Below are 25,376 nucleotides of genomic sequence, written 5' to 3' on the forward strand. Positions count from 1 at the left end.
TCATTTTCTAATTAGTTTAATTAATTAATGTGCAACTTTCAGCACTGATGAGTTATGACATCCTTCTCAATTATATTTCATCTAAATCTGTGGAAAATCTCATGTAGTTCCGTGACGTGGGTCACGAAAATCGATTTCTAGACACATTTTTGATGCTCGGCCCACAGTCTATTTGGCTCTTGACATCCACCTGCCCTTCATGCCCCTGCTTTTCCAATTCCTGTCAGGAATGGGAATAGTTTCCCTTTAACGATCACTAAAAACACTCTGATCACTTGCAAGAACAACCCCACCTTTTCTAATCATCCACACAATGAATGTGCTTCATCCCTGGAACAATTTTTGTCAATCCCAGCTTTATCCTCTCCATAGCTTTCATGTCTTCCCTATAGTGCAGTGCCCAGAACCAGCCTCTGATACATATAAACATGCTTTAAAGACCCCCAAGAGAACTTTTTTTTTATACCTAATGGCACAAATATAAAGCCACTGGAGAAAGTCAGTAAGCTCACCAGCACCATGCATTACAAAAGAAAAGTTGGTGACTCATCCTAATACTTTATGGTCTTGTAGCGTTACTGTTCCACAGCTGCTCACCCTCGTACTTGGAGATGGAGTCGGAAGACCTCATTCCCTCTTCAGAGATTCAGATCCCAACTACCTCTCGGTGCAGAAGCTTTTCCTCACTTTCTTTCCCATGCTGTGGAATAGTTTACAAAAAGTACGTACAAGAAAGAAAGGATATCATCGTGAAAGTAAAATTTAAGGAGCGGCACCATCAGTTTCACCACTTGTTCAGTGTACTCAGCAAACCCTTCCTTCAACTCCTTTGCATAGCAGACCTAGGGATACACATTGCAATTTGCCAAGGGTTAATCTTTGAAAGAACAATCATTGTACAACACATTTATTTTAATTACAGGATCTGTAATGACTATTTTAAAGACAATTTATAATGGTACGTGGCAGAACATTGTTGGATTGGCAAACTCATCTACAGCAAAAATGACATTGTGAGCATGATTGCTGAAAGATACAATGGTACCCAACCATTTGACAGCACAGTACAGGTGCAGATAGGTTGACTATTCACCTTCCATTAAAATTCTAAAAGACATCATGCAATACGAAACAATAGAACTTTATTTATCCCAGGAGAGAAATTGGTCTGCCAAGTCATAAAACACAAGACACATGAAACATAACATTAAAGTGACAAGTGGAAAGTCTAGGATTGGGGATGTGCAAAGATTGGGGAGGGTGTGGGGAGGGGAAGGGGAGTCGCTCTCCCCCAGGACAGAAGGGGGAGGAATTATACAGTTTGATAACCACAGGGAAAAAGGGTCTCCTGTGACGTTCCATGCTGCGTCTTGGTGAACCAGTCTGCTGCTGAAGGTGCTGAGTATTCTGAAGGTACTCATGAGATACAAGCCACAGGGTGGCGCCAGCAATGGCTGCCTCGCCAAGTCTGTCTGTCCCTTCCTTCTTTGTTTGATAGTATGTGTTAAATGTATGTATTAGTGTTCTTTAGCTTGTTTTGTGTGGGGTGTTGGGGAAATTATTTTAAATCTCTTACCTCGACGGAGATGCAATTTTTGTTTTACATATCGTATCTCCGTCCGCATTGCAGCCTAACATCGAGGAGTTGGCGGCCTTTGCTGGAGACCGGCTTTGGGAGCTCCAACCATGGGAGCCTGCGGACTTTAACATTGTGGAGCTCGCGGTCTCTGGTTAGAGACCGACTTTGGGAGCTCCAAGCCGCAGGACCTCCGACTGCGGATGGTTCAACTGCCCCGACCGCGGGAGAATAAGGAAGAAGATTAGATTTTATTGCCTTCCATCACAATGAGGAATGCGGGGAATCTGATGTGGTGGATGTTAATGTTACTTTTTATGTAGTTGTGTGTCTTGTCGCTTTTTTTTTTAATATGGCTGTATGATAAATCGAATTTCACTGTATTTTGATTGGTACATGTGACAATAAACTGATCTTGAAACCTTGAGTTTGTAAAATAGTAGGAAATAATCGAAAGAAGGGTCTTGACCCAAAATGTCACCCATTCCTTCTCTCCAGAGATGCTGCCTGTCCCACTAAGTTACTTCTGCATTTTGTGTCTATCTTCAATGCAAAATAGTTATCATTGAATTCAATTATACATTTTGCATTAGTCAATATAGTGGATCAATTAAGTTTACAGTGTCCACCTTTTATCTTCCTTGCCCGAATGCGTGAAATCTGGATTTTTCATTCAGCCTTGTAGCCTGAGTTTAATGAACATAATTTGTTTTAAGAATAAAGAATCTGGATTTACTTTAATAAGAATTCCACATTCTATTCATGTTTGGCTTAATGTCCAAGATTATGCAGGATTTTAAAATTATTTTTCATTGTTGGAATGGCCAGCATTTAATGTCCAAACCCAACTGCCTTGCAAAAGTGGTGGCAAGCAATGTCCTTGAAGCGATACTATACTTCCGGTGACCAAACTCCAAATGGGAGGGAATTTGTAACAATAAAAGAATGGCAACCTATTTTTAAATCAGGGTGGCGTAGAATTTGGAGAGCAACCTGCAGGAACTGGTATTCCATTGCACCTTATCCCTCGACCTACTTGGCAATGAAGTTTGGAGGCTGAAGGTGTTCTCTGCGAACTCAAGACACGGATCAGCAATGCCTTTTGTAAGTTGGATACACACTGCACTATTCGCTAAGGAATCTTTACAATGGTGAATGGTGCACCAATCAAGCAGGCTGCTTTGTCATGGATGGTGTTGAACTTTGGGTTTTGCTTGAGCTGCACTCATCCAGACAAGTCTGGAGTTTCCCTCCACACCCCTGATGTGCCTTATGGATAGAAGAAAAGGTTTAAGAGGGGACCCAAGATGTGTAACTTGCTGCAGGAAACTCAGCCTCCGACATGTTCTGGAAACCACAATATTTACATAAATGTATTCGTATGTGATTAATTATATACCATACATAGCCATTGTTTTGAAATAGTGAGCGCAATTAATCAAGAACTGTAGTAATGAGTTAAAATAGCCCTTACCAACATTTGACAGGCTGTTGCTTTCTCCTCCAACCCTGCAGTTTTTATTCCAAAACTTTGCTGATCACCAAGGTTTACAAACTCCCAGCCATCATCCTCACTCATGTTTTCCATATCTTGTGCTAATAAAAGTTGAACACTATAAAGCTTGCATAATAACAACTTGCTCATGAATTTGCAATGTGCATATTAATTTAATTTATGTCATTCAAATAAAATGAAAAATAAACACGGGGGGGGGGAAGGGGATGCAGAGCACAATCATGCAACTTTAAAAATACTGCCAGACTGGCTGCACATCTTTGTCACAATTTCAATGCATCAGAACATAAATGTAAGCTAAATGACTGTTTGACAATTCTAGGTTGTTTTATTAAAAAAAAGTGTATTCTAGTTCACCTTTCATGGCCTGAGAATACCCCCAAAACACCGCAGCAAATTAATACTTCTGATTTGTCATTGTTGTAATGTGGAAATTAAATAAATCTGCTATAGATTCACCAGAGTAGACTCACAATCTTCTTCAAATACTGGTGTGACAGCTTTATACAACTGCCTGGGCAGGGAGGTGTTGGCGAGGCCTTGGTTTAACAACTCACCAGAAAGGCAATTGCCACACAGAATTCCCGTGCATTGCATCCACAAATGGTACAGTTGATTTTCATTTGTACATCCATTTAATTTGCAAACTGAAGACACTAAAGAACCAGTGGCAAAACACAGCTTTGCTTCTTTTGTAAAGACATGGGTTTCTTCAGTTGATGTGACCTTTATTCCACAACAGAAATGATTCACAATTGTGTAAGTACTCTTCAATCTTCAGCTATTGAAGTATCTATCTTGACCCATGAACATTGCAGTTGTCTCCCCATTTGGTCTGGTCTGTGCTTTGACGACTGATCATCTGCTCTTTGGAATTTGTTCCCAATTGTCAATTTGGTTTGTGAAAAACACTTTGCCCTAAAAATGTTGGGGTATCCTGTGCTATAAAGTATATTTTCGCAGAGCATCAGAGAGAGGGATGATTTGAAAGAGGTATATAAAATCATGAGGACAGAAATACAATGAATGAACACTGTATTTTTTCCCTGGGGAGAAGTATCTGGAATGAGAGTGCCTAGATTTAAGATGAGAGGGGAAGATTTAAAGGGGAACTATTTCCTTCTAGAGAGTGGTGCATATATGGAAGCTACCAGAGAAAGTGGTTAAGGTAGGTGCAATTAGATCATTTAAGAGATATTTGGACAGTACATGGTTAGGAAAGGTTTAGAGGGATCTGGGCTCTACTAATTTGAACAAAGCTCAAAATATATCTGTTTAGAATGGAAGATAACAGGGAATGCTATCATTCATACTTACTGTCCAGGAGGGCTACCTCAGGCTTAATTGAAGCAGTCTTCATCAATGGACCCATAACAACAGGAAGATACTGCTGAAACTCTTTACCAAGAATCTTGCACATTCTTGCCCATGCAGAGATCATGTAAGAAATCTGGAAGCAGAAAATAGACTGAGTTTCAAATCTCTCTCCCCTCACCATTCATCATATTCGACCAACAGCTGACTCAAATAGAAAAATGCCCATTTTTTTTATTTATAGAACATAGAACAGGCCATTTGGCCCACAATATCTGTGCCGAACATGATGCCATTATTTAGCTTTAGTTTAGTTTATTGTCTTCATTGGTCAGGACATTGATTATAAGAGTGAGGAAGTCATGTTGCAAAGGTGAATATGATGAATAGTGCCATATAACAGTAGACAGGACCTCAATTTAATCTCACACCTAAAAGACAGTAATGCTGATATTGCCTACTTCCCTCAGCACTGCACCAAATAATCTGTACTTCTAAACAAGTCTCTGGAGTGGATATTGCACCGTCAGCCTTTGAAACCAGAAACGGGATTGGAAATCAAACCGTAGAGTGCTTTGCAGTACCACAGATGATTTATAAGCACAATTTCGTGTTGCTTTAGTTGCACAAGTCAACATACCTGTGGGTCGTCATCCTCCAATTCACTGGAATCGGTTTGGGTCTTTAGAAGCAGCTGCATCACATCCGAGGCATCTTGCATAAACTGCAAAGTGCACAGAAGTTAATGGACTGAAAACCACTATTAACCCAGAAATGCTCTGGAAGTTTTAATAGATTGTATTACCTTATCTTTACCGACAGCAAGGCCTATTAAACTGATGCACTCGATTGTTTTTCCCCTCAGGAGTCGGAGCTCCTTCTGTATTCCATTTTCCACAATGTGCTTCAATGACGGCATAAACAGGTCATAATATGGTACAAATTTCTCCTCTGCAGTGTCTGCTACAGAGGCAATGGAGGTAACGACCTGCTCCAACACCAACTTAGTTCCTTTCTGTATGAGCTACGGGGAGAGTAAAGTATTAATATCACGTGACTCTTCAAGAGTCTCAAGGCATGGGGGCAGCGGTAAATAAACAAATCTTTCATGATTTTAGCATTTTTCACTCTGTAGCAGGAGATGGCTATTCGGTCTCTAAAAGCTCATTATTCAAATAAAAAATGTGGTTGATTGATCCATTTATTCCGCCTACCAACTTGAACACCAACTTTTGTTATATCACACAAAGATCAAGAATTTTCCCAACAGCCATGAAACATTTCACCTCAGTATCCATAATTTTGTGGAGAGTTTTACATTTTCAGTGTGGAGAAATGAGTACCCTCAGAGGCCTGATGCTCATTTATAACCACAAGCACTTGTCTAGTAGAAAAACATTTATTTTTACCTACTTCATTAAACCCCTATATCACTTTAACCGTAGCAACTAAATCACCCTTCAATCTGGAGTATTCGCAGTCTATGCTCTGGGAGCCAGTCTGCTGATTCTGCCTCAGCATTTTAATGGCCAATTGATTCTTCCTGAGGTACCGTGTGAAAGTGAAGAGTTTTCCAGATGGCAACTTACTGAAGGATCACATTACTCTTTTCTTGAAGTAATGCCTGATCCATCAACTGTACACATTACTTTTTGTTTTGTGTATTCTGCTCTTCAGAAAATTCTGGTCTCATCTCCTAACTTAGTGTCGTTCTGTAAACTTGCGTGTACAATTCTCTACTGTGGAAGTAAGCAGTCTCCTCAGTCAATGAAAGTAAGCATGGCAGTGAAGAAAGCAAATGGCATGTTGGCTTTCATAACAAGAGGAGTTGAGTATAGGAGCACGGTGGTCATTCTGAAGTTGTACAGGGCTCCAGTGAGACCACACCTGGTGTATTGTGTGCAGTTTTGATCTCCAAATTTGAGGAAGGACATTCTTGCTATAGAGAGAGTGCAGCGTAGGTTCACAAGGTTAATTCCCGGGATGGCGGTACTGTCATATGCTGAGATAATGGTGCGGCTGGGCTTGTATACTCTGGAATTTAGAAGGATGAGAAGATATCTTATTGAAACATAAGATTAAGGGCTTGGACACGCTACAGGCATGTTCCCGATGTCGGGGGAGTGCAGAACCTGGGGCCACAATTTAAGAATAAGGGGTAATTTAGAACGGAGTTGAGGAAACACTTTTTCACACAGAGCGTTGCACGTCTATGGAATTCCCTGCCTCAGAGGGCGGTGGAGGCCGGTTCTCTGGATACTTCCAAGAGAGAGCTGGATAGGGCTCTTAAAGATGGCAGAGTCAGAAGATATGGGGAGAAGGCAGGAACGGGGTATTGATTGAGGATGATCAGCCATGATCACATTGAATGGCAGTGCTGGCTCGAAGGGCCGAATGGCCGACTCCTGCACCTATTATCTATTGTTTATTGACATTTATGGGGTCATATGATAAAGAACAATACACTAGCAGCTGCACATTGTACTGCATCTTGAATTTTGGCTCCATTCACATTAATTGATCCAGAATCTCACAAGTAATATAATAAATACAGTTGTGAGTACATTACAGGTTTAACTCTGGTGACTTATCTTGGATTTCTACCTCGATTTGTTCAGCCGAGATAAACACAATAGAAAGGTGAGGTTCCAGTGCAAACATCCCTGATCAAATACACAACTACAACATTTAATTAACCTCCCTCTTTATCCATACTTCAGTGACAATACCCTTTTTAACATATAGTTTTAGTGTAGGCAACCAGTTCTCATTTGCAGTAATCAACTAAAAGGTTACTAGAGTATTAAAAGGAAGTTACCTCCTGTAATTTAGCCACCATAATAACGTGCAGGTGGTTTACGAGATTATCCAGGTATGGGAGCAACAACGACTTTGGGCAATCTTCAGTGAAGTTAATAAGAGCAGCAGCAGCATGAGCTTGAACTCGTGGATTAGCCTGGTCTTCCATTGTTTGCAAGAGTGCTGAGATGACCTGTTTGAAACAAAACAAATACTGACACACCAGACTTGTACAATGCCCTTTGTGCACTGATTTTGGAAGGATTTCTACATATTCTTGGTTCAAGCAGAATTGGGATAATGTAAACTTTAGAATGAACTGGATAATGGTGAAGCCATTCAGACATGACCTATGCCCCTTTTAGTACCAGCAATTTATTCATTCACGAGTGCAAGGACAGCGTTTGTTGTTCTTCCTCAAATGCTCTTGAACAATAGGTTTGTTGGACCCTTGCAGATGTCATTTTTGAGAGTCAACCATACAATTTGTGGGTATAGAAGCGCACTTAGACTACAATGAGCAAGAAGGGCAGAATACTTCATTGAATGCGTTAAATAATTCAGATGGATCTTTATAAAAATCAGGTAGTTTCATGACAATCTTTACTGGCATTCGCTTTTTATCCGCTATTTAATGATCCAATTTGAAATTATACAGATTGCTTGGTGGAACCCAAACAGATGCTACTGATTGAACAGACCATTATTGGGTTGCTCATTAAATCATCCACTGCTAATCCAATGTAACAACAGCACAGTACTTTTTATATATTAATGTCATAGAACAATATCTTTACAATTGCTAGAAAAACTCAATGGGTCCGGTAGCATTTGTGGAGGGAAATGGACAGCTGATGTTTTTGATTGAACCCTTCTTAAGTCAGACTGAGGAAGGGTCCTGACCAAAAACATCTGTCCATTTGTCTACAGAGGCTGCCTGACCCTCTGAGCTTCTCCAACAGTGTCCTTTTACACAAGATTCCAACATCATCCATCTTTCATTCTCTAGTCATAGTCATAGCGTGTGGAAACAGGTTCTTCGGCTCAACATGCCCCATCTACACTAGCCAAACTTGCCTGCATTTGGCCCATATCCCTCTAAACTAGTCCAATCTCCTCCCGAAGAAGGGTTTCTGCCCGAAACGTTGCCCATTTCCTTCGCTCCATAGATGCTGCTGAACCGGCTGAGTTTCTCCAGCTTTTTTGTGTACCTTCAATTTTCCAGCATCTGCAGTTCCTTCTTGAATACCTCCTCCGGCAGTTCGTTTCATACATCCACTACTCTTTGCATGAAAATGTTACCCCTAAGATTCCTATAAAATCTTTCCCCCTTCACCTTCAACCTATGCCCTCTGGTTATCGATTCCCCTGCTCTGGGCAAGAGACTGAGCATCCACTCGATCTATTCCTCTCCTGATCTATATATCTCATGATTTGTAGTCTCTATAATATCTTAACACTGTCTTATAAACACGACAATTCATATTTGAAAAGATGATGCTTACCTTGTCATGAAACTTTCTCTGGAATGTTGGTGCAAAGTCTGTGGCCATCTGGCCAATGGCATTACATGCTGCATATCTAACTCTTGGGTGCTAAAATGAAATCAAAGACACATTATATTACAAATCTTGCACATCAGAACTGAAGGTTATTATTTTTTTTTTAAATTCTACACTAACCATATATAAGCACTATATCAGTAAATAATTACTGTGACATTATAACTATAGGCAAATTGGTGAAAGTTGTAATCGCCAATCCTCACATAACTTTGTCAAAACAGTTGGGTTTTCTTTTTAATCTGTATCACACTGCTGAACTAAACTTCACTACTTAAGTTTAAACTCTGACTAAACAAATCAGCTCTTTAGATCCGACCCACAGATATTTTAACCAAATGCAAACTTAATGTAGAAGCACCGAAAACTATCAGGAGATTCACCCCCACGCTTTCGCTGAAGCGATGCAATTGTATTTTGTTTCACTCACTGGATCTTGAAGGAATAGCAAGACAAAATTCACAATTTCTTGAAGGATCCCCTCCATTTGCTGATGGCAGCCTTCGCCAATCGCTGATAGGGCCATTAACCCTGCGTGCCTGTACTTCCAGTCAGCTGCAGGGGAGCATCATAACTTGTGTTAATGCTGGAAAACATCCTCAAAGCCCAGTTAGGCAAAAAAATTGAGACCTGGATAAACAACTGGGGAAAACCATTTAAAATGTTGTTGGAAAATTATGTTTTGTAGTTCATTTTAAGGGAAGAAAGACTAGAGATGCAAGGAGAGAACATTATGTCAATTCTGTACAGTGGAAGGTACAGTCAAAATGCTGAAACTACAAAAAACCATTGAAGTGCTCCTAAGTTACAGCAAGGCAGCCAGCTTGTACACCAAATCTCAAACAGTGGAAAAACCAACAAATGGTTAACGTGTTTTAAGGATGCTATTTGTAGGATTAACACGGGCTGTTCTTTGAATGGCCACTTGGCAAACCCATGTAATAAAATACAACTGAGCAATGCCAACTACAACAGTCAACTTGCTGACATGCAAAACATCACTGCCAGTAAACGAATTACCCAAGTATTCAATTATAGAATTCAACCAATGTACATTAGAAGCTGGATACCAGTAGAACAACCACATCACAGACAATAGTGACTTTCCAAATGTTAATCAGTTTGTATTAAAGCAGCTTCCATAAATTTTACAAATAATTTATTCCATAGCATTTTAGGGGGAAAGAACAGTTTAGGTTTAGGGTAAATACATTTTCAGTAGTCGGTTGATCAAAATGAAGAGATTCAAACAGATTGGTTGAATGTGTTTGAATTAACTACAGCTTTCTTCAAGTCAATAAGAAAAAGCAGACTTAGAGTAGAAGACTGTTTGGACACCATGTGTATCAGAGCTAGCTTATCAAAAGCAGCAGAAAAGAGACTATGTGGTGCCCCTGACCTATTCTGCAAAGCAAATAAATCATGGCAATGGCTGAACTGCCCTCATTTTTTAAGAAACAAAAGCAAAATAAAATGTAATCTGTAAATAAGCATTCAAAATTTCTACATTTCTGCTGTGGGGGGGAATGAGAGCGCCTGCTGGTGCTCGGGGATCTCACTAGTCTCACTAAATGACCATCGGGTTCTATCGCACAACTGTCGTGGGCTGCGTTTGGGCCAGAGCGCAGGGGATAAAGATTGTCCCTCAGTTGTTGACAACCTTCTGGAGAACTGAGACATACTATGCATGCAAGAGACATTCTTAGCGAAGCAAAACTTGGACAAACTCAATTCTCTTAATAATTTTCATGGGGCTGGGGAGTCTACAACTGACCTTGGCAATGGGAATAGTCAGAGGTAGAATACCAGAGGGTGTGGCTATTCTATGGAACAAGAAGCTTGACTCATCAATAAAAGTGGTTCGGCTTGATGCTGACTGGAGCATTGCAATACACTTTGCTCACAACGACAAGGAATTTGTAATCCTGAATGTGTATACACCCTATGAATGCCATCAGAATGAGGACAAATTTTTAAATAGGCTTGCTTTCATCTATTCCTTTATTCAAAACAATAATTATGCTAGTGTATATGTCATTGAGGATATGAATGCAGATATCTCAGACAGGAACTCATCATTTGCCAATCATATGGCTCAGTTCTGTCAAGATAATAATCTAATATTGTCAAGCAAAGTGCTTTTACCTACAGATAATTATACTTATATTAGTGAGGCCTGGCACTCCGTCATGGCTGGACCACTGTATTAGAACAGCTGATGCACATGCCTCATTGGGGTGTATGAGCATTTTGTATGGGGCAGCAATGACTGATCATATACCTGTTGCTATGACAATAAATGTTGAACACCTACCTGTGGTATCCAGAGATAGAAATAGCTTTAACACAGAAAAACTGGTCAACCCTCACAAAGGAAGGCATCTTAATCCTTAAGCAATATTCATCAACCTAAAGATGCAATAATGTGTAGTAATGTTGATTGTAAGGATATGAAGCATAGGAGAGATATCTGCTCCATGCATAATGATATAGTAAGCGCTATATATGTAGGCAGTAAGCTCTACTGCAAGCATAAAAATAAGACACATAACATCAAGCCTGGCTGGAATCAGTATGTAGCCGAGTATCATACTGAAGCCCGTTAAACCACTACATCATGGGCTATGGCAAGTAGACCCAGACAGGGGCCTGTGTTTGGTAAGTTCAAGCAGCTCACTAATGCAAGATGTAAGTATGCTGTTCGCTTCATCTGTAAAAATGAGCAAGCTATGAGGGCTGATTCCATGGCTAAGAAGCACCCCGGAGGAGGAGCCATCTTGGGGACCGGCTGCTAGCCAGCAGCCGTCCGTTTTAATCCGTTTTTTTTAAAGTTTTTAGTGAGTCCTGTTTTTTGTCTGTAGGGGGATATGGACTTTTTTTATTTTGGGGGGGGGGGGGGGGGGGGGGCACAGAGGGAGGCTATCGGGGGGGGGGGGGGCGATGGGGGGGGGGTAATTTTTTTACTTCTAGGTCCCTACCTGGTCAGTGAGGCAGCTTTTCTCCGGGCTGCCCGTCGACCCGTCCTCGTGGCCTACCAGCGGGCTTGGAGCGCCGTTTCCTGGCGGGGACCGCCCAACACCTTGGCCTCAGTGGCGGCACAGCGCTGGAACGCTATCGCGGAGCGGAGTGGGCGATGCCTTGCCTGGGTCGCCGCGCTGGAGCTCTGGCGAGCTGAAGTGTTCAACACCTCCGGGCTGCGGGTCTGCGGAGCGGAACGGGCGCGCCGATTTCAACATCGGGAGCCTGGGAGCTCCAAACCGGCGCGGCCTTGTCGGCTTCGGAAGCCGCGGTCTCCAGCTAGATGGTGGCCGTTCCAGGTGGCCCAGCCGTGGAGAGGACTCTCCCGACGCCGGGGCAAGACCACCCGGTGAGAACGGCCAGGAACATCGGGCCTCCGTAGAGGCAATTGTGGTGGCCTCAATAGGCCTGACTTTGGGGTGAACTTGGGATAGGGACTGGACATTGTGCCTTCCCCACAGTGGTGTCCATTGTGGGGGGGATGATTTTTTGTCTGCAAGGTAATCCTGTTAGTCTTTGTCCAAGATGGCTGCCGTGAAGGGAGAGTGGACGCTGGCGCGCTTTAGCTGCCGCTGCTCTCTCTTCACATTGTGTTTTTGATTTTTGTTTTTGGACTGAATTCTGTTTTTAATTTGTGTTTCTGTGATGTCTTTATTATTTATTTTATTCTGATTATATGCAGAGGGAGGAGGGAAGAGACTGCAGACCTAAGACTTTTGCCTCCATCACAGTGAGGAGATGTTGGGTGGTCTCACTGTGGTGAATGTTAATATGTGTTTATTGTTGTTTTTTATTGTATGTATGACTGCTTAAATTTCGTTCAGACTTGGGTCTGAATGACAAATAAAAGGCTATTCTATTCTAGATTTTGAACACATTGTGAAGGAGAAACTGATATTCAGACATGCATACAAATCTGGCAGACCTATTTGTGGGGACATTGTTTTGTGGTGACCAAGGTGTACTGTTGCATGTAATCAGACAATGCTTGTTAATTAATTATAGAATCTATGTACAAATAATACTAAAATAAACTGGGATGGTAAACTGCCTTCAATCAGAAACTGAGATATCACAAAACCAACATTGGCAAGATCCTTAGATCTAAAATAATCTAAGTAGAATCAATGCAATTTATACTAATTGAGATGGGATATGCATGGCATAGGAAACAGAATAGAGGGAACAATTTACCAGCAGATTATAAAATTTTGCCCAATCTTGAAGGCAAATCGATACCATTAATACAGAGTGTCATCCACAATTTAGTGCGCTTCGGCACAAGTAAATTTATGTTCAAATTACAAAGGACCATAATCATTTTATAAAAATAATTAGTAAAAAATTTATGAGACTACAGCAATCTTGGAAATCAAAAATAATTTTAGGTGCAGGAAATCTGAGATAAAAACCAAGTGCTGGAAGTTTTCAGCATATCAGGCAGTATTCTCATGGAAGGAGAGTGTTAAAGATTGCAGGTCTAGGACCAATTGTCATATCTACCCTGGATCTTGGTGAAGGGTCTCGTACCTAAAAGATTAACCACCTTTCCCTTTCCTCAGATGCTGCCGAGTGTTTCCAGCATTTGTTGTTGTGTTCTACTGCAGCAATATTGCTTTGAATAGTTTTGAAACCAATGTTTGATAACTGCAAGTACACGGCCCACTCACCTAATGTACACTGCTTCACAGGGAAAGCATAAAACATGTTACAATTTTAGCTCATTTTATTTGGACATTCTTTATAAACCTATGACCAAAATAGATTCCCATATGAAAGAATTAAAAATTACTGAATATGTTATACTCACAGTTTTGCAACATCTGCATGATGTGTTCTTTTATCAGTGGGAGCACCACTTTACCACCTAGGCCACAAGCTACCCTGTCCAGAGCACTCTCACCAGCAACAGCATTGCTAGATTAAGAGAAAAATAAATCTTGAGTTCCAAAAGAACTGATATTACCAAATCTTAAATCATGTTCCAGAATTAAGTCCAAAGCAAAATGCCTCAAATCCAGTTTTAAACCGAAGCCCAAGAATAAGGTAACCACATTGGCAAGTCTAGATTTGAACTGCATATCTGACTTAGAATAGTTTTACCTTTATTCCTACTTTAACACATTGTACTAATATTTATACACCACTCTCTTGTGTAGTTAAATACCACAAGATATTTAACAAGAGTATCCTCTGCCAACATTAGATAATAAGGCATTAGGAGGGCTGGGGAAGAGGAGAAAACACATTGGAATAAACACATTTGGAGCCAGTGAATCACAAGGATCTTTGAGTCTGCTCCCTGATTTAGTGTTGTGGCTGGTCCAATTCAAACCTCAAATCTGCATCCAACCACCTTTCACCACCTTGCTATCGCTGATAAACCTACATGTCTTAAAAATATTCAAAGATTTTGCCTCCATTGCCTCTGTATTCAAAAGGTTCAGCCCTTGTAAAAAATACCATCTGTAATGGGCAATCTCATTCCTAAACTGTAACCAATAGTTTTAGGGTTCCCCACAATGAACTGTCCTTCCCATGTCCACCCAAGCAAGACCTATTTAAATTAATTTAGAACAAGCAGCTGTACACCTGTCTTCAGTATTTTTTGGCCATTTTGTTTTTCAGCTGAATGGAACAAATACTGCCCATGAGTCCTCAAGCTGTGGACTTATCTGAGACTTTTTGTGGGTTAATTATCCTGACCAGGCACATGCACAGTGGTTAGGCTGCCTTGTATTCATTGGGGGAAGGGGAACACCCATCTTCCATTGAAGTAACTGTCACCCCACCCAATACAGGACTGTTGATAATCTTCATGGACTGATTCAAGATGGTGGGAGTGGGAAAACAGTGCTTGTGAGCATGCCGGGGTCTCATCTCCTGCAGTTTCAGAAGTACTCTGGTCGTTCTGAGGTCGGTCGGTCATGGTAGGAGTCCCTGGCATGGAGGTGAAGCGGTGGCCATGGAAGGCGAGCGCTGGCACATTCACTGGTCGATGTGCCTGGATCAGGGAACCAAGAGGCCAAGTGTCAGATCAGACATGGCTTGCAGAAGCACAGAGCAGCAGGGCAGTGGTAGAGAACATGAACAACATCACCTGACTAGGATGATCTCTGCAACTGGAACCCACTCCTGACGCCAAGACAATAGGCTTTTATGGCTGCAATAAACCTCTACATTTTTAACAATTTTGGACTTGAATCATACATAATGGCACCGGAAACATGGCGACTCTTGTATACTTTCTCAGTGTCATCTCCTATTCCTACACTCTTGTACTTAAGATTGTGCTTTTAGATAGTAAGATTTTTATTGTGCTTTCATATAGTAAGATTTGTATTGAACTGTTGGAAAAGGTATTTCACTATACTCTAATACATATGACAATAAAGTACCACTGAACCATTCAGTTAATGTATTCCTTGGTAACTAGTTAAAGAATCAAAAGAAACAGCAACCTTGCAGTGAGCTACACAGATCTTTGCCTCCCTTCAAGTTATACAAACACAGAGGGTAACAAATTGTCAAAATAAAAGCATAAATGATCAATGCAGCAGTATTCAGAAGCCTCTTCCAAATAGTTAATAGAATTACTTTTCATGATAACCAGATATTGACGCATCTCCTTTCGCTCGCCAGGCAACCATTGACAAAGTATATACATTTGTAGGTAAAGGAATAAATAGACAACCCAAAAAAAGTCTTCATACTTTTGAATTATACCTGCCCACTGCACAGAATTTATGGGGCCCATTTATAAAACACAAAAAAGATATTCTGAATTCTCATTTATTTTCCTTGGTGTTCATTTTATTTGACCCCCTATACTTTTCCGTATTCACTAATTTTCAAGTACGTGTTACCTGTCAAAGTCATCATCTTCCAGCTCATCCGAATTTGACCAGTTGTCATCATTTTCTAAATCCACCATCATTGTCAGCATCTGAGGAACTGAACCATGCAATTTTAAGCAGATGCTTTAGGTAGAAATCTGAAACCCCAAAAATCTGAATGCAAATTGCAGAAATTCACTACAGCGCTTGACTAACTGACAACGCTGAATTTATAACCATAAAAACAATGAGCATATAATTTCATTTACATACCCAAGCCCTCCCATAATTTCACACCAGTAGTTTATTGCAGATACAATTTTCTTCCTAAACACATCCTATTAAATAGAAATTGTCAGTTTAGTTTAAACATAATTTCACTAACATTTTAAAGAGAATTAAGACAATAAGCACACCAACTTGATTGGCTGTGCACAATAAGGTGGCACTGATTCCTTGAATGTGCAAACTCTTAAGATGATTACAGACTCAGTACAAGTCCAAGCCAGAATGCAAATAACTGATACACTTACCATTCAGGCCCAGCATTTGTAACTAGATTTGATTTTGTACAGATTTGCATCATATAACTTTCACATTGCACTGCCATTGGGTAATTTACCAGCATTTACCTACTGCTATAGTTTTGGTTGTGAATTTGAATCTCAGTCAGAAGACAATAAGCCCTGGCATCTTCCAACTCATTGGTTGATAATATTACATCAGCATTCATCCTGAGAAACCAGAAATTAACTCCCAGAAATAATCATAACTGTCTAACAATTTACATAAAGATAAGTTCTGACTTTTTGGTAATTTATACAATCTCAGCTGCACAACAAAAGTGTCTGTGTTTCACCATTATTGTGAAGGTTGTATGGGAACAGGAACACTCAGTTTTCTGACAGCCTACAGAAATATATTCACAAGTTAGGATATATATTCTTGCTGCAATACGAGACTATTCGGCACTTTGCACTAAAGAGATATCACCCAAACCCACCCACACTCATCATATTTAAGTTGCAAATAACATGGTATATCCCATCACATGAGTCTTATCAAACACAAGCTGACCCAGGGAGGTAGAAAGATTTGGTTAAAGAGAAATGCTAAAGAGTATCTTAAATCAAAAGAGAAGTAGGGAAGTTTAGGGAGTGTGTTTCTATGGTGAGATTTGGAAATTTTGCACGATGAGTTGAGGCCGCCAAAGATCAGCATGATCTTATTTAATGGCAGGGGAGGCTTGAAGGGCCCAATGGTCTTCTCCTGCTCCCCCTTTCTTATGTTCTTGTATTCAAATCCCAACATTTGGAATATTGTGTACAAGAACCCCAAAGTAGTGAAGCAGAAAGATTATGGCGAGTCAAGGACTGTAAACTATTTTAGGGAAAATGTCAGAGTGATTCTAGTCAGTGTAAGGTCATGAAAGTATCATACATCTAAAATTGTGAGAAAAATTGAGAGAAGACAGCAGAGGAGAATTATGTGAAGAGAGTTGCGAGAATGTGGAATTCACCAAAGTTTAGAGGTTGGCACAGCAGCCATTTTGTCCTTCAACAATTGATTAAGTGGTTGAATAGAAATGGAAACAGTTGGTAAAAGAGATTGGGGACATTAGGACAAATGGCAGACAACCTCCTGCAAAGGCAGAGTGAGCCAAAAGGCCCACTTCTGTGTTATAGGATCTATACTCTTCTAATATGAGATTTGGTATATGCATAATCATTAATCAAGAGTTAAGAAATTCCAATAAGTACCAGTTGTTACTTACTGGCTTGTGACACAATATTGCTATGCTTTCTTAACATGGCAGAGGCAGTCTCCGACAAAGTCACTATTACTTCTAGGGCCAGCTGACGCTGCATGTTTTGCAGATTGGTGTCTGCACAGAGCTGTAAGTTAGAAAGGGCAATTCATCATTAACAAGTTTACATTTGCAAAGACCATAAAGCAAAAAGATTTTGTCATTTAAGCAGCACAACCAACTCTGGAAAGGTAATTTAACTAAAGACACAATATGGAACAAGGTAAAGATCACCCACTTTCACAGCCCTTTTCCTTCTCACATTGTACTACCTTACAATTTAAGACAGTACTCAGCTACTGAAGTTAAAACTATTCCACAACACTTTACTGTGATGTTCTATTAAGATATATAAATACAATACACACCAGACATTTAAGGCAATGGATTACTTCAACAAAAAACGATTTACAGCATGTGGCTGTTCCGGATACAGCTTTTATAAAATCTGGAAAAGATAATGTGTTCAACTTCTAGACTACGGAATCTGAGGGTTGTTTCAACGGGGCATTTAGGACAGCAACATTACATGGACCTGGAGTCAGACACATTCCAGACTGGGAAGGGGGCCAGGTTTCCATCCTTGTTGGACATCGGTGAACAGATGTTTTTTACAAAAAAAATCACTCAGGAAATTCCTTAGTCGCTGTTACGGATGGCAGATTTTAAAATTATTCCAGATTTATTTAATGAGCTTCCATGAAGAGATCTGAACTGATGCCCCCAATCATCAGAACATGCTTCCAGATTAATACCCCATTAATTTAACTGCTATGCCATTCTACCCAACCTTCTGTACTGGATCATGTTAAAAAATGTCCCCCAAAATTTCAAAGGGCCAAGTTGGAAGTTCACCTCCAATTAGGATATCTTCATGTATGTGAATACATTTATCCTGGGACATATGGGTCAGTGGTCACCAATTAGACAATAGGTGCAGGAGTAGGCCATTCGGCCCTTTGAGCCAGCACTACCATTCAACGTGATCTTGGCTGATCATCCCCAAACAGTACCTCGTTCCTGCCTTCTCCCCATATCCCTTGACTCCGCTATCTTAAAGAGCCCTATCTAGCTCTCTCTTGAAAGAATCCAGAGAACCGGCCTCCACCGCCCTCTGAGGCAGAGAATTCCACAGACTCACAACTCTTTGTGAAAAAGTGTTTCCTCATCTCCATTCTAAATGGCTTACCCTTTATTCTTAAACTATGGCCCCTGGTTTGGGATTCCCCCAATTAGTCATAGGTCTGATAATCCAAGTACAAAATCCAAACAATGACACACCTGAAGAGGATACATTTATATGTTTACCTGGAAAATTTAAATTGGAAAAGCAAATCTTCGCAGGGCTTACCTTGAGGCTTAATGTTAAGGTGGGCTCGAGATGAGGACGCAAATATTTTGGTGCAGTATCTGCAAGCTCCACCAATGACTTCAGCACAGAATCATCATTTTGATAACAGGAGTCATTGACAGCCTAAAATGATGGAAGAATGATAAGCAACAAAAGGAACAGTGCCGTGTTAACATATTAGTGTAGCGGCACCAAACGTGGTGAATAAGGCCAGACATCAGGCAGATTTAAACAGTAGTTTTATTCAGGTGTTACATGTTAAGTTGGTCCGCTAACGTGATTGTCATTGCTGCTGTAGCTGAGCGAGGTTGTTCTCTCGGGCTCAGCTACCTGTTGACTCCCTTGGTCTCAAGGTGAGATAAGTATAAGTAGCAGAACACTCCCCCGAGGCCGTGACGTCACGTGCCAGCCCTCGTAGCTACTGACGAGGGTTCGACCATTAGTGGTCTGTGTATCAGCTGACGCCACATTAGCATAAACAGTTATTTGAGGTCAACAAAACAACTAATATATCAAAAAGCAGTGCAATCTATTTGCAGAGCAAACAAGCAAAATACAAACCAAACACAACAGACTTCCTTTAAACAAGGGGAACTACCTGCTCTCAATTGGAATGCATGATCCCACTTTAAGGAGCAAAATGCTGCAGATAATAGAAGATTGAAATAAACCGAAAATGCTGCAAATACTCGTTTGATAAAGCAGTATCTTCAGAAAGTGAAACAATTATTGCTCTTGGTCGAATACTCATTGACGCTTAAATGACCTGCTGCGTTTTTCCACCATTTTTTATCAGCAAACTTAATTATGTGTTTCACCCTACATCACTACGGTTCACTTCTTCTATGTCGCTTTTCACTGGCACCCGTATATCTACAATTGCCCACATCACATGCTTCTCTATGCTTGCCTGCATCGTCCTCTTAAAATATCCTTAAATCTCATCTGATCAGCCAAGCATTGTCACTGATTCCATTGTTCCCTGATATCTACTTCTGTTGGATTACATGCCTACAAAATAGCCTTGGATACTACTTCAAGTTCAAGTTACATTTATTGTCACATGCACCAAATGGTATCAGTGAGATTTGAATTACCATACAGCCCTGACAGTGATGCAACTCGGAGAAAAGATGCATCCTCGACCAAGTAGTGACTGGGAAACTGTTTCCCCTCATCCCCCTTCCCAACCCCCACATAAAAAAAGACTAAGAAACCTCCAAAAACATACTTTTAGACAGACTAAAAATAACGAAAAAGGCGGACAGACTGCTGGCGAGGCTGCCACGTGCGGCGCCACCCGATGACTTCTTATATGGCATCTTCAATTGCAAGATGTCTATGACTTGCATTGCTATTCAGTACAACATTCACTACTCAAAAGCCTCCATTATTATATCAAAATTAACAAAAAAAAGAATAATTATACTGGAACAGTTATATTGAATGAACAGCACCAAATCAGGGCTTTCAGCCCAAAAGCTCTATGTAGAAGCTATGGCACCGCACAAGGCGTTCAAACAAGGTGCCGCATGGTAGGCTGCTTTGGAAGGTTAGATCACATGGGATCCAAAGAGAGAGAGATAGCTGAATGGATAGCAAATTGCCTCGATGGAAGGAAGCAGAGGGTAATGGTGGAAGGTTGCGTCTCAGACTGGATGCCTATGACTAGTGGTGTGCCTCAGGATTCGGTGCTGGGCCCGTTACCTTTTGTTATCTACATTAATGATTTGGATGTGAACATACATGGTAAGATTAGCAAGTTTACTGATGATACAAAAGTTAGTGGTTTTGCAGATAGCGAAGATGGTTGTAAATGATTGCAGCAGGATCTGGATTTATTGGCCAGGTGGGCAGAGGAATGGTGGATGGAAATTAATACAGAGAAGTGTGAGGTGTTGCATTTTGGAATGTCGAACAAGGGTAGGACTAACACAGTAAATGGTTGGCCTCTGGGTAGTGTTGAAGAGCAGAGGGATCTAGGAGTACAGGTGCATGGTTCCTTGCAGGGAGATAAGGTGGTCAAAATAGCTTTTGGCACTTTGGCCTTCATCAGTCATTGAGTATTGAGTACAGAAGTTGGGAGGTCATGTTGCAGTTGTATAAGATGTTGGTGAGACCGCATTTAGAATATTGTGTTGAGTTCTGGGCACCAGGTTATAGGAACGATATTGTCAAGCATAAAATAGTTCAGAAATGATTTATGAGGATGTTGCCAGGACTAGAGGGTGTGAGCAATAGGACGAGGTTTAGTAGGCTGTGTCTCTATTCCATGGAGCACAGGAGGATAAGGGGTGATCTTACAGTGTATAAGATCATGGGAGGAATAGAATGGGCAGTTGCACAGAGTCTTTTGCCCAGAGTAGGGGAATCGAGGATCAGAGGTCATAGGTTCAAGGTGAAGGGGAAAAGATTTACGTAACAGGAATCGGAGGGGTAACTTTTTCACACAAAAGGTGGTGGGTGTATGGAACAAGCTGCGAGAGGATGTAGTTGAGGCTGGAAATATCCCATCATTTAAGAAACAGTTAGACAGGTACATGGATAGGACAGGTTTGGAGGGATATGGACCAAGCGTAGGCAAGTGGGACTAGTGTAGCTGGGACATTGTTAGCCGGTGTGGGCGAGAATGACTCTAAGCTTAATCTGCCCTCTGTCCCGATCAATAAATTCAATTTATTTCTTAAAGTTCACTTTAAATCCTTTTAAGCGCACTGTTGTCATTTGTATTAACTTCTTCATAAGGTTGCTTCTTCCACATTTCAAATCAATCTCCAGTAATGAACATCTCACAACCCCACGCAGGTTTTCTGTTAAAATCAACCATGTTAATCTATATTTACAATTTATAGATCATAGACTTACTAATCATAGATACTCTCACTCCAGTTACCCCATTAAACATGCCTCAAGTAGTAAACCACCAGGCTAGGCAACAAATGTTACCTCCTCAATCTATCACTAGTTATTTAGAATGACTTTGGCTTCTACAATTCAGAATCTCCTATCAATTGTTACAATTGATAGACACAGACAGCCTGGAGCCTTAGAATATTGTGTTCAGTTCTGGGCACCATCTTATAGGAAAGATGTTGTCAAGCTGGAAAGAGTGCAGAGAAGATTTATGAGGATGTTGTCAGTGCTCGAGGGACTGAGGGAGAGGTTGAGCGGGCTAGGACTCTATACCTTGGAGTGCAGGAGGATGAGGGGGTGAGGAGTAAAACATTTATTTTTTAAATCATGAGAGGAATAGATCGGATAGACGCACAGTCTCTTGCCTCAGAGTAGAGAATCAAGAACCAGAGGACATACAGTGCCCTCCGTAATGTTTGGGACAAAGACCCATCATTTATTTATTTGCCTCTGTACTCTACAATTTGAGATTTATAATAGAAAAAAAAAATCTCATGTGGTTAAAGTGCACATTATCAGATTTTAATAAAGGCCATTTTTATACATTTTGGTTTCACCATGTAGAAATTACAGCTGTGTTTATACATAGTCCCCCCGTTTCAGGGCCCCATAATGTTTGGGACACAGCAATGTCATGTAAATGAAAGTAGTCATGTTTAGTATTTTGTTGCATATCCTTTGCATGCAATGACTACTTGAAGTCTGCAATTCATGAACATCACCAGTTGCTGGGTGTCTTCTCTGGTGATGCTCTGCCAGGCCTGTATTGTAGCCATCTTCAGCTTAATCGTGTTTTCGGGTCTAGTCCCCTTCAGTTTGCTCTTCAGCATATAAAAGGCACGTTCAATTGGGTTCAGTTCGGGTGATTGACTTGGCCACTCAAAAATTGGGCGATTGACTTGGCCACTCAAAAGTTGGAAAAACTGCTTTGTTGCTTTTAGCAGTATGTTAGGGATCATTGGCTTCCTGTAGAATGAACCGCTGGCCAATCTGTGTTGAGGGGGGGGGCTATGTATGAACACATGGTGAAACCAATGTATAAAAATGGCCTTTATTTAAATCTGACAATATGCACTTTAACCACATGTGAGTTTTTTTCTATTACAAATATCAAATTATGGAGTACAGAGTCAAATAAATAAATGATAGGTCTTTATCCCAATCATTATGGAGGGCACTGTTAGTTTAAGATGAGGGGGGGGGGTAGGAAAGATTTAATAGGAAATTGAGGGGTTACTTTTTCCACACAATTGGGTTTATGGAACAAGCTTCCAGAGGAGGTAGTTGAGGTAGGTACTATCGCAAGGTTTAAGAAACATTTAGACCGGCACATGGATAGGACAGGTTTAGAGGGATATGGGCCCTACACGGGCAGGTGGGACTAGTGTTATGGAGCATGTTGGTCAGTGTGGGCGTTGGATCGAAGAGCCCGTTTCCACCGTGTACGATTCTATGACTAATCTTCATGCACGTTCACAACAAGAGAAAGAAAAATTCTTTACCTGCAAAATTCCAGGCAACATGTCTGCAAAGTGCTTTTGCAAGGGAGTGTTGTTCTCATTAGCCAGAACAAATGCGGCTGCAGCTCTTGCAGCCAGCATTCGAATCTGTAAAGGAAAGCCACATGGATGAAAACCCAGTGTCGCATTACATTATTTTGCATGATTAATTAGCTGCAATTGGTACATAATCAGTTCTGTACAATAATGTACATAAGCAGGTAATGGGAAAGATTGCATACTCCAGTGATTGCATACTCCACTCCTCTTAAGCCATATAATGCACTCCGTGTCTGGTTGCATTTTTCATCATTCCACCACTTGTAGCCAAGACATCAGGAACCAAAGATCCCGCCCGAGTTCTGTAATTTTTTTTTGCTAACTCTGACTCTCTCTTTTAATGCAGCTTAAAATCGAACATCCTCACCTTTTTACATGGTCGAGTGACATGCATTGTTCGATAATACAGATAAACACCCAGAGTCAGTATACTGCTTTAAAAGTGCTGCGCAGAGGCAACCTAATATCCTATATGTTTTAAATTGCAAGTACCTCAGGTGCACATTTTAGTAATACAATTTATGATGTTTGAAATTTACTATGATGACAATATTCTGATTCTTCAAAGGATTTCAAAAAAGCCAAAAGGATACCAAATTCACTTACATTAACCTGAAAAAGTATTTCAATTTCTAATGTGCTGTGGCCAGAAGTGATTTATACAACAGTTAGCAACTACCTGGGAAAATAGTGGTTATTTACGTCTTTAAAACAATGTGGGAATGAAATGCACAACTGGAAAGTTCTTTGTGAATTTTCAATTTAATTCCTTTTATGCTCATTTCAAATTGGAAAAAACATATTTATAAAGCATCTTCCAGAATCACATCTTATCCCAAAGTCATTTACAGTCAATGAAGCACTTCTGAACATTGGTAGTGATACAAAAGGGAATGCAGACCTTGTCTGTACACAGATGGCTTGTGTGAATAGCAAGGCGATTATGACCAGATTGAGCGTTTCGCGAGAAAAGTATATTACTTCAAAATAATTTTTTAATAAGAAACCAGAGACAAGTGTGTTTTCATTGACCGAGGACATGAGAACCGGAGAGTCAATCACAGAATATGGGCTAGCCAAAAAGGATAGAGATAAGTATATTCTTCAGGTAGAGGGTAGCAAATGTTTGAAATTCCCCAACGAGGGCTGTGGAGGCAATTCATTCAAAACAGAGGTCCATATCTTTCCGAACATTAAGGAAACCTAGAGATATACGATTAAAGCAGGAAAGTGGCAACCCACTAGAAAATAAACCATAATCTTGATGAATAGTAAAACAAATGGCCACGTCTTGCAGCATTTCTGTATCCTGCCCAATTTATCTGCTTTTCTTCAAAATGGTGCTATGGTATCTTTTGCCAAGGGAGCAGAGAGAGCAACAGTTCAACATCTTGTCCAAAACAAACAACTTACTGTGCAGCACTCCCTCAACACCGTGGAAGAGAACCAACCAAGATTATATGCCAAATCTCTGGAGCGGGCATTGAACCAACAACCTTTTGACTCACATTAGAACATATCATCCACTGAAACAATTTATTAAGAATAAGATTGGTCCACCAGGAAAGGGAACCGTGTATTGCATAACTTTGTTTTAATGCGAAATAATCATTTTGCCACAACTTTACATCCTTTGGACATATATATCAGCAATCTGAAAAAATACATGGTTATTATAAAGCAAGTGATAAGAGTCGATAGCAATAACAACCTCTACTGGTATGCCTTACCGTTGAGTTTTCCTGGTCCTGCATACATTGTAGCAACATGCGCTTGATGACTTCAAGATAATGTTGTTGCTGGTTTCCAAAAATTCCTGGGAAATTCCTATGAAACACCAGTGGGAAAACATTCCATTAATTAAACGTTTTAGGGTTAACTCATGAGCCAATGTGCACTTGACTGAAATGAACTTCAGGCAGCCAAATATCAATATTACACAACTCCAACTGTAAAACAGTACCAGTCCCTTTCTACTTTCTGCAGTCACCACATAATATTTAACTGATATTTCCCTGCCTCACTTTAGTTATCTCTTTCACTTGCTACTTTCCCTCACTGTTCTTAAGTCAATGTGCCATTTCCACCCCCGCCCTCTTTCCTGAGTGCCATATGGGCTTGCACG

The 25,376-nt window shown here is 40.6% G+C and overlaps 1 protein-coding gene across 1 annotated transcript in view; it reads right to left on the minus strand.

Annotated features, from left to right (window-relative positions):
* kpnb3 (karyopherin (importin) beta 3) overlaps positions 1-25,376 on the minus strand; it is a 57,607-nt gene that overhangs the window by 15,720 nt on the left and 16,511 nt on the right. The window contains exons 5-18 of the mRNA XM_055636675.1: positions 24,982-25,078; positions 23,195-23,299; positions 18,780-18,902; positions 17,396-17,516; positions 15,652-15,739; positions 13,596-13,702; positions 9,198-9,322; positions 8,711-8,800; positions 7,225-7,398; positions 5,212-5,430; positions 5,047-5,130; positions 4,410-4,542; positions 3,051-3,172; positions 746-842 (exon numbers count right to left, since the gene is read on the minus strand). Of these exons, the coding sequence (XP_055492650.1) occupies positions 746-842; positions 3,051-3,172; positions 4,410-4,542; positions 5,047-5,130; positions 5,212-5,430; positions 7,225-7,398; positions 8,711-8,800; positions 9,198-9,322; positions 13,596-13,702; positions 15,652-15,739; positions 17,396-17,516; positions 18,780-18,902; positions 23,195-23,299; positions 24,982-25,078 (1,685 nt within the window). The remainder of the gene's footprint in view (positions 1-745; positions 843-3,050; positions 3,173-4,409; positions 4,543-5,046; positions 5,131-5,211; positions 5,431-7,224; positions 7,399-8,710; positions 8,801-9,197; positions 9,323-13,595; positions 13,703-15,651; positions 15,740-17,395; positions 17,517-18,779; positions 18,903-23,194; positions 23,300-24,981; positions 25,079-25,376) is intronic.

The sequence above is a fragment of the Leucoraja erinacea genome, chromosome 6 (genome assembly GCF_028641065.1).
Source record: "Leucoraja erinacea ecotype New England chromosome 6, Leri_hhj_1, whole genome shotgun sequence".
Lineage (NCBI taxonomy): Eukaryota > Metazoa > Chordata > Chondrichthyes > Rajiformes > Rajidae > Leucoraja > Leucoraja erinaceus.